Raw genomic sequence first — 10,368 nt, forward strand, 5'->3', positions numbered from 1 at the left:
CCGGTGCAGCACTCGGCAGAGTTCTGCTGACACCAAACCCTCAGAAGGCTCTTGTACTTCACTTCATAAGGACATGTCAGCTTCTGCCAAAACAATGCCTCACAGGTACCTGCACAGTGACATTGTTTAGGTGTGGAAATAATTTTTACATTTTTTCTGGGGCTCCACTAAAGTTTTCCTCTTGATGTTGGTTGTTTTTCACTCAGTTTCATTCCAGTACTTGTAGATATTCATTTGAATAGGAATGGGTTTTTTTTTTTGTTTTGTTAAGCCATACTGTTTCATACTGACCTGTTAATACTCATGTACTAAGATATATTAGTAATAGCCAGTACTAAGTAATACAATAACAATACTCTAAAAGCCCACATAAACAGATTACAAGATAAAGTACAAGTTGATAGTTTATGTTTATTCTTTCTCACAGTTTTAAATAATAATAATATCACTAAATGTAATTATGCAAAAGAAATTGTGTACCTCTAAATGATAGAAGATAATTTTCCTTCATCATATACCGAATGGCACTGATGCATAGTTTAATCTACTTCCGTTAGTGGCTCAGACAGGCACTATAATAATCTACAAAAACAAATATTTAAGCTCTAAGATATGATTTCAAGTTCTCTGTAATGATGATGTGTACGCTTACCTGTTGCCAAAAGAAATACTGAAATCAGAATATGCATGATCCAAACACCGAATCTGATTATACTCAAGTCTAATTTATTAAACAGGAAGAGGTGCTTTTAATGGCAACTGACAGGAAATATTTGGCCACAGAGATGTTGCCTGCCTTTCATGGTGAGGGGATGATTTACTTGATACTTGAAATGTGCAATTCACTTGTATTTTTATTTTTATTCCTATTTATTCTATTTATCCCCTTCGTATATTTTATTTATATATGTGTGTGTGTGTGTGTGTGTGTGTGTGTGTGTGTGTGTGTGTGTGTGTGTGTGTGTATATATATATATATATATATATATATATATATATATATATATATATATATATAATATTATATTCTGTAACTCTGTAACTTCTGTCGGTGCTGTGCTTTTGGAAACCGAATTTCCCAGAGGAACCCACCCGAGGGATTAATAAAGTTTTATCTTATCTTATCTTTAATCCTCAAGAGAAAAACTTCGTTCTAACTACAACCTGGTGGATTTATGTGTCTGTTTATTCACAAGTTTGTCGGTAAAAAAGAAAGAAAGAAAGAAAGAAAGAAAGAAAGAAAGACAAAAAAGAGAAAGAAGAAAAATAATTATTTGGCTTTTAATTTGAAAAATGAGTCAGTACAGTACAGTACAAGTCAGTATCGACGTTTGCCATTGGTCCTTCTTTCAGCCAATGGCGCAAACTTTTGTAGGCTCGTCTCTCTCTCCGTGTCCACGTGAGTAGCGTGGGTTAGCTACTAGCAATAAACACATCATGGTAAGTTAAAAAATTGTAAGGTTTGTGCGAGCGTTAATTTGTGTTTTAGTTTGATACCAAAAGGAGATTGTAGAGGTCGAAGCTGACACAGAAGCCAGGCTCAAGGCGGATGTACCGAGCGCATTTCCCCATCCGAGTGTTAGCACGCATTCACATAGAGCCATAGAGCACAGCAGTAAAGTTCTGTAACTGGTAATGTTGAAATACTAGAGTACTGTTTAAACGCTTTATTTCGTTCCAACTGCGTTTTCTGTATCGTCACAGGCTGGTGTATAACTGGGAAAAATAAACCCACGAAGCCTATGTAATGAGTGAAAAAAAAATTGCTCGTTGGTCAAGAAGCGTGAGTTTTCTAATCAAAACAAAGATAGCAGCTCTCAGAAATATGACATTTTGTGCTCACTTTAGGAGTGTCAGAAAGAAATAATTGAGAATTACGTGTAACCTTTAGTGAATTCTCACAAATGTGTCATTAAAATGTGACTGATGAAGATACAATCTTGATTGCCAGACACAGAACAGTGAAGGGAGAACCCCTGTAGGTTATTAAATGTGAATTAACGGGACACTGTATGTGCTTTTTTTTTTTTGTAACTGAACTTTTATGTCTGTGTACCTTGAAAATAGAACATAGATAAAGTGGGGTTTATGTTCAAATGCCAGGGTTTTTGAGAATTGTTTAATCATTTATGTCACAGAGTTTAATGAAATAAATCCACAGACTCTTCTGTTCTTCTCAGTTTAAGGAGTCTGTTCATCAGTGTCATTTGAAGTCATTTGTATAAATAAATTACTGGGTAAGTCTACGGAGAAAGGGACTGGATTGAATGTTAAAATTAGAACAGTAACAATCACAATGCACTTTTAGTCGTTGTAAAATCAGCATCTGTTTTTGTTTTGTTTTTTAATTCCAAAAAGAGTGTCTTGGGTTTAACTCCCAACTCCAGGGGGTTATATGAAGTTGCTGCTATTATTGCGCTACTTTTCATTCCTTTTAATCCAGGTTAATGAGCTGAGTGAATTGTTAGTGGCTTCCTCATTTTAAAATTTCTCCAAGTTAGAGTAACTGCTTTTAGATCCTTAATTATATGGGGTGGCTGTGGCTCAGGAAGTAGAGCAGGTCTTCTACAAATCAGAAGGTTGCCGGTTTGATCCCTGGCTCCAGTCCAGACAACGTATCCTTGGGCAAGATGCTGAAGCTCGAGTTATGAAACACTTTAAGTGCTCAAGTTAACTAGTGTTATATAAGAACCAGTCCAAAGTGACCTTAATTCAATTTAAATTATCTTTTTTTTACTTAAGTAAAATTTTTACTGTAGGAAGATTTAAGCATAGACCTGTTCAGATATGTTCAGTCTTTCTACTTATGTGTCTGCCATTATGTATTAAGTTTTTACAATTATAAGTTATTTCTAATTTCGTCTTGTTTTCTCACTAACTTTCGACAAAGTCCCTTACCCATTTTTCCTAAGTTGTGTGAGATGTGTAGACATGTTCAGATATTGTGGCAAATGTCATTTTGCAAGGTAATGTCATTATGTTAAGAGGCCTGTCTTTGGAGTAATTTGGTGTAATGTTTGCGTAGCTGCGTCGAGAGGTGAGACTGAGGCGGGAGTACCTGTACAGGAAGGCACAGGAGGACAGGCTCCGAACAATAGAGGAGAAAAAGCAGAAGCTGAAGGGTGCCCTCGACGGTAGGTTGGCGTGATCATTAAGATCCTTTTTCCAACTACATTTTGCTTGACCAGAGTTGGCACCAAAATGCTCTGACCACACAGAAGTAAAACATCTTTTACTTCTCTGCAGAAAATCATCTCCTTCCCACTGAGATACGCAAAGAAGCTCTTGAGCTACAGAAACTAGTGGAGTATGACGACGAAGGGGCAGAAGGCAAGTGTCGTGAATTCTTACTATCAGCAGCATTTTGTCAGTTTTCCTCACATTTTGTTCACTCATAAATTTTGGTGTTTTCTTGTGCGCGCAGGTGTCAGCTCTCATGTGGATGATGAGTATAAATGGGCTGGAGTAGAAGATCCTAAAGTCATGGTCACTACATCCAGAGACCCAAGCTCCAGGCTCAAAATGTTTGCCAAGGTTAGATCACTTTCTGAGCACAAGCACGTAGAGGCATCTAAAACCTCAATGACAGAATTAACACAAAACATTTACTACAGCACATATTTAATGGCATGTGCAGTTATTTCAACCCTGGTTCTTCATAGTTTTCAGAGATGTTTCTGTATATTACAGATGAAAAATGGAAACGCATGAAAAATTGAAAGAGATGTTTTATAATTTCCAAATATAGAACAACGTCTACAGGGCTCGCAACATCGCTAGCCCGACGTCCCGGGGCTAGCGATCTTGCCAGTCGGGCTACCAAAATCTATCTCTGCCCTGCCCGTCGGGCTATCATAGAAAGGAAAAATATATGTCAATGCTTTTGCATTCTTTCGGAAATGTAGCTGGGTAATTATGTCATTGGCATCGGTGAGCCACTGTCAATATGTGACATATTGAAATCGCGTTTGAATTTGCGCTTGTTTTTTGCTTTCACTTTGCAATCGCGTGAACTGTGTATAGAGAGCGACAGCACTGATCTGTGAGTGATGATAATTTGTGCACCAATTCCTCTGACATCGTCTTATCAATCGTTAGCTTATTATGCAAACATGACAAGTGAACTCTCCCGCAGCAAGCTTAAACATGTGAGAGGTTGATCGCGCAGAGAATCGCTGAGCGTTATGTGAGTGCGTGTGTAAAAGCAGCAGGATATATATTTTAGTTCTGCTGAGCCAAATAAGACAGGTCAGGGTGAAGAAGTGACAGCCAAAGAAAAGCTTACTGCAAAACGGAGAAGTTATGACAAATCAGACTATAAGGCAAAAATAAAGTGCAGCTTTATGGTTTCATGGACAAAGAATTTCTGTGGCTGCAATATGACGAGCTAAATAACCAGGGGTGCACATAAGTGGTCCGCAGGTGCGCATTCGCTGTCAAAATAAAAAACGCGCACAAGATAAGAAGTTGCAACGCGTGTTTGCGTACATAAGATTTTCTGGAGGAGGACAGACATTTGTTTAGAACTCTTAAAGATGTCGAAGAAGCAAGCTCCTTTAAGCAATTACTTTGGTGTTCCTCCACCTCCAAACAAATGTCAGAAGGAGTCCGAACCACAAAAGAAGCACGTATTCTCGGAAAAGTAGTTGCAGGAGGTGAGCTGGCTTCAAACAAATGATGAACGCACAGAGATGTGGAGCAGAATGTGCCGTGAAAATCCCACTCTAGTGGACAAAAACAGTGCTTTTATATGGACGCAAACACGCGTTGCAACTTCTAATCTGGTGCGCGTCTTTTATTTTGACAGCGAATGCGCACATGCGGACCACATATGTGCACCCGTGTAAACAACATAATGTTCTGCCGGGTGTGTCGTTGGTTTTCCCTCGATTTCTGAGTCGACAAGTGCCTTTGTCACTGGGACCAGTTTTTCAGTGGAAATTTCAAATTCAGGATCTGACACAGACTGATTCATGTCCTACACAGTTCTTACAAGTTCATAGAAATTTCTGTTCAATTAGAACCAAGTATTTAAGCTGATGTTTGTAATTTTTATACAATGTTGTAATTTGTGTTTCAACAATTTTTTGATTAATGTTTTGTTTCCGTTACAATATTATACTTTAATGTATAATTGTAATATTGTAACAGAACAAAACAGGAAACAAAACATCAATCAAAAAATTGCTCTCTTTTTTATTCGGGCTACTTAAATTTGTTTTGGGCTACCAAAAACTGAAGAGTCCCTGCCCGAAGGGCTACCAGGGATTTGAAATTTTGCGAGCCCTGGTCTAAAACCAAGGGAGGTCCAGTATTAAAGAATTTAAATGGAGTTCTGTGAATGAAAAGATAAATAGCACAGATAGTGCTAACTTAGAAATATGGTGTTACATGGTGCTTTTGTTGACATTTGCATTGAAATGTAAAAAATACTGATATGCAGGCTTATTGACAGGCTTCAAAACTCTTTGAAGGATACAACTAATTTTTAATCCAACAATTCTCTAGCCCCTCCTTGAGCCTGGTCCTGCCACAGGTTTCTTCTTGTATAAAGGAAGTTTTTCCTTCCCACTTTCGCCAAGTTTTTGCTCATAAGGGATTATTTGATTGGTTTGGATTTCTCTGTATTATTGTAGGAGCTATATTTACCTTACAGTAATATATATAAAAATTGATTGAAATTAAATTGAATATCTGCCCCCTTTTGAAATGATTGTCTGTGTAGGGAGCAGCTACACTCAAAAAGAGAAAAAAGGATGAAGGGTGCTTCTGTCTGTCGGCTTGATTTGAACGTGTGTGTGTGTTTCCATTAGTCTGTTGTTTGTTTGAGTGAAAAGGAGAGACAAGTGAGCCATTTAACATGTGAAAACGCGTAGTAAAGCTAGGCCTTAACCTCCTAGGACCTGGCGTCCACATATGTGGACATCACATTTTGGGTTAGACCACAATACAAAATTTTGCTCTTTCAAATTAGCCATACAGTGGCACAGTTGTTGTTTCTCATTTTGTTTTTGTACTCAAGAAAAATGCTGCTGTGTTCAGACACCAAATAAAGAGTTTTGCACATCATTACTTAATTGTGACTCACAATAGCAAAGAGAAAAAATGCATGCCATGAAAGAGTTCGGGTCTTAGGAGGTTAAGGAAAAAAGGTGGATTGTTCAGATTAATAGGTTCTTGTTGACCACAGTATCATATGCAGATATTGTAGAAATAGCAAAAACATATTGTAATAAAAAGTAATAGATGGCATGAAACAGCAAGTGTGATATATTAATAAAATTGAAATGACAGCTGCCTCCTGTAAGTGGCTACATGGTGCTAGTTGGACTCATAAGCCCCGTTCCCATTAGCACCTACTCGGATCGACTCGCCACGACTCGACTCGGATTGACTGGTTTTCCATTACATTCGGATAGTACCTGTTATGCATGGCTGTCGTCATAGCAAAGCATCCAAGCGTCCCACAAAGTAATTACTATGTGACATGGACGCTACAGCAAAGGTGTACACCGAGGCAAGAACATACCCACTGCTCGGTCTGTGACTTTTCGCCAGTCTCAGGGGACCACAGTGTTGTTTTTTGTAGTTATTTCCCTTGTTACTGGGATTCCAAAGTGGCGGTTCTGATGTTCGTGAATGAGATACTGTCATGACTCATCAAGTGACACTACTGACCAGCCAATCGGTGGCATGCAGCCTGACGACATCACATTTTAGTACCTGCTCAGATCGTTTGGAACCCAGGGCAAGCAGATACTAAAAAAGTACCTGCTGCCAGGTACTGTGACCTAAATGGAAAACCTTGAAAACTGTGGCGAGCCATGCTAAGTAGATACTAATGGAAAAGGGGCTTTAGTTCTGACAGATTTGGGTAGTTTGTCAGACCCCATAGTGATTTGTATTATGTGCTTTAGGCCATGTCCGCACTAATACGTTTTCGTTTGAAAACGCATCTTTTTCTCTCCGTTTTGGCCGTCCGTCCACAGATGGCGTTTTTGGTCAAGGAAAACTGAGCTTTTTGAAAATGCTCTCCAAAGCGACACACTTTAGTCATATGATGACCAATTAAACTAAAATAGTGGTGGCCTATCTTAATTATACAGCAGTTGTTTTGTTTGCTCTCAATTTTGACAGCCCTATTAAAGATTAATATCAGTTTGTACATGCTTCAGATAGCTTTTCTTCAAATTCTTTAATTCTCACTCGCTTTTGCAACTTTGTACTCTCGTGTTACTCACAGCAACAACTCCACCTCATTGTCAGTCCATTTAAAAAAAACTTGGTGCTTTTCCTCGACATTTTGCCACAATGTTTCAAAGGGCTGGAAAGTAAATAAATGGCAGACAGACATTTCTGTCTGCCTGTGTCATTACACAGGTCGAATCATCTTACTTTACACACATGCGCAGTACTGGAATGTAAGCATTTTAGGTTGTTTCAGTGTGGATAAACAACTCTGTGAAAACCATAGTGTGGATGCGGAGCGTTTTTAGACGAAAACACAGTTTTCAAATTCATCCGGTGTAGATGTAGCCTTAGTGAGTTTGTGATCTGTGCAGATGTGTGACTTTTTACACTTTGTCACTGCTCCCTGACATGCACACACCTCTTCTGCGCTGCTTTTCCTAATTTGGCCACATATTGCATGCCTTGCTGTTCTGAGTTCTGAGTTTTTCTTGAGGCTTGTGGTCGGTGGTAAACTCTTCTGTCTTCTGAAGTTTTTGCTCTCTTTTAGCTGCACAAATACAGACAGTGATGCTGTATAAGGCGCTGCCCCAGCTATTGATAACAACCTGGGGTTCGGGTTTTATATATTTAAAAAAAAAAAGCAGTGTAGACCATGACCATTAAAAATTGAGTTGACAATAATACACGAATCCCATCTTGTATGTGATTCCAGGAGGTAAAGTTGATGTTCCCTGGGGCCCAGCGAATGAACAGAGGAAATCATGAGATCCCTGCATTGGTACAAGCCTGCAAAGCTAACAGTGTTACCGACCTCGTCATCGTGCATGAGACAAGAGGACAGCCAGGTATACTTGCTTTATTCACTTATTCATTTTGCTGCAAAGTCCACCCTCATTAACCCCACACTCAGTCATTTTGCTCTACAGGCAGGCTCAAATATGACAGAAACATTCAGTTCAGAAGAGCTTTAATGGTTACTCCCACTCAGCTTTCATGGGGTATAAAGGACTATGTAGTTTTGTGTTCTGTATGCACAACATCCACCAACAGTGCTAAAACTGGTTGGTGGTTTCAGACCACATTGTACAGCTTGTTCATACATCCATTGCACATGTGCATTGCTGGTTTTTTTTTTTTCTTCATTCTAGCTGCCCTATAGTCTTCACGTTAGGTCAACACTAGAGAAACAAACACAGTTTCTTTACCAATATGAAAACTCTGCACTTTTAAAATTTATAATGGAGTGTTTTGGGTTTTTGTTTAACTCTCAGTATTGACCATAATATTTGTTATTTTGCTTAGTTTTGTTTGTTCTTATATATTTACAGATGGCCTGGTGGTGTGCCATTTGCCATTTGGCCCAACAGCTTATTTCACTCTTTACAACGTGGTAATGAGGCACGATGTTCCCGACATAGGCACCATGTCTGAGGCCTACCCCCACCTCATTTTTCACAACTTCACCTCACGGCTCGGCAAGAGGGTGAGTGAGTGCTGGACAGCACATGCCTTGGATATTCTTTCTCACCGCTTGTTTGTGTGTACAACTAATTAATTCTACTCACGCAGGTATCCAATATCCTCAAGTATCTTTTTCCAGTGCCAAAGGAGGACAGCAGGCGTGTGATCACATTCGCCAACCAAGAAGACTTCATCTCTTTCAGGTGAGCATCAAAAGTGAAAATTCATATAAACAAAATGCTATTTGGGTTAAAGAGTAAGATATGATGCATTTATTTTTAACAGACATCACACCTATAAGAAAACAGACCACAAGAACATACAGCTGACGGAAGTAGGGCCCAGGTTTGAAATGAAATGTAAGTATGGAAAGTTACCGCTCTTCAGAGACTGAATTAACCATTGTTGACGTGGTTATATCTTCTCTGGAAATTCTTTGTTTTTCCATCTGTCACTACTTGATCTATAGCAGAAATCTGATTTGTTTTATACATAGGAGAAAGACTTTTTTTCCTGTCTTTACCTTTCACAATAAAAACCCTAGACAATGCATGGCTGCTGTCCTTACAGTAGTAGAGGGATTTCTTGTGATCAATGAAAGGTTTACAAAATTACATCAAAGCAATTTACACCTGATTTAAGGATTAAAACAACATGGTGTGTTTTAGTCCAATTTAGTCTGGTGGAAATTGTTTCAAATTGTGATTAGTTTGACTATGATTTCTGAAAGCATTGCCGAGCATGTGCAGTCATATTCATGAGAATCATGCTGCATAATGCAGTGCAGCCTCCGGGCCCGAACATCACAGCCATCCATGGCAGACACAGAGTTGTTCTGATTGGTTAACCTCTGCCCATTTGTACTTTTGAGAAACTCTTTTTATACCCATTCATATTACTGAGCTGTTGCCAATTCATACGGTTACCACTTTCTTTCCACCTCCCAAGTTTTTGAGGTATGTTGGTGCCATTGCTGCTTTAGTATTTTTCATGAAATTTACATTCTACAGTTTTTATGTACATGTAGTCTAAACTTTTTTGGAAGTTTAAAAATGTATAGTAAAAATATGTAGCTTCAATTTTTAATATAAATCAGTGTATTGTGTGTTGTGTAATGTATTGGATACTAATGTGCAACACCAGGAAGAAAAAAGATATTTTGATCTGATTGGAAGTAAGAGCATCAGGGGAAACTCCAGTTGTAGAAAAAATGGATTACTATCCTCTGCTCTGTACAAATTTTCTTTGGGCTCGTTAAATATTAACACCACGTCCTCTTTCTATTTAGTGTATATGATCAAACTGGGAACCCTGGAGAACGAGGTCACCGCAGATGTGGAGTGGCGTCACCACGCATATACACACACAGCGAAGAAAAGAAGATTCCTTAGCATTGAATAGGAACTGAGTCATCATCTGGAATTATAAAATAATATGTGATTTTTGTTAAAGGAGCATAACGAGGGATGACAAGTCCAAGTGTAGTCAACAGCTATGGATGTCTACAGTGATGAATAGGACAGCTGAGCTCAAGTAGATTGAGCCCTGTTTTTTATGACAACCCTATTTGTAGGGTTATATATACAGTATAAAGCATTGCATTCTATATGGTTATTCTAACTTTTTTATGCTGTTTTATAATAAAGAGTTTACTTGATCTGCAATGAGTCTCTTTTTAAAAAAAAAAAAAAAAAAAATATATATATATATATATAT

At 38.4% G+C, this 10,368-nt stretch overlaps 1 protein-coding gene across 1 annotated transcript; it reads left to right on the forward strand.

Moving 5' to 3' along the window:
* Positions 1–1,301: 1,301 nt before the first annotated feature.
* Positions 1,302–10,309, forward strand: imp4 (IMP U3 small nucleolar ribonucleoprotein 4). The gene is made up of 9 exons (XM_026188738.2): positions 1,302–1,440; positions 3,026–3,134; positions 3,247–3,330; positions 3,425–3,534; positions 7,904–8,036; positions 8,520–8,674; positions 8,761–8,855; positions 8,938–9,011; positions 9,941–10,309. The coding sequence occupies exons 1-9, from the start codon at positions 1,438–1,440 to the stop codon at positions 10,051–10,053; spliced, it is 876 nt and encodes a 291-aa protein (XP_026044523.1). The 5' UTR covers positions 1,302–1,437; the 3' UTR covers positions 10,054–10,309.
* The last annotated feature ends 59 nt before the right edge of the window (positions 10,310–10,368 follow it).

The sequence above is a fragment of the Astatotilapia calliptera genome, chromosome 12, assembly GCF_964374335.1.
Source record: "Astatotilapia calliptera chromosome 12, fAstCal68.1, whole genome shotgun sequence".
In the NCBI taxonomy this organism is placed as follows: Eukaryota; Metazoa; Chordata; class Actinopteri; order Cichliformes; family Cichlidae; genus Astatotilapia; species Astatotilapia calliptera.

What these genes read in the sequence shown, in the direction of transcription:
- imp4 (XM_026188738.2), top strand. An exon ending in TGAGACAAGAGGACAGCCAG is followed by an intron (nt 8,037 to 8,519) that starts GTATACTTGCTT and finishes ATATATTTACAG; the next exon opens with ATGGCCTGGTGGTGTGCCAT. An exon ending in GAAGACTTCATCTCTTTCAG is followed by an intron (nt 8,856 to 8,937) that starts GTGAGCATCAAA and finishes TATTTTTAACAG; the next exon opens with ACATCACACCTATAAGAAAA.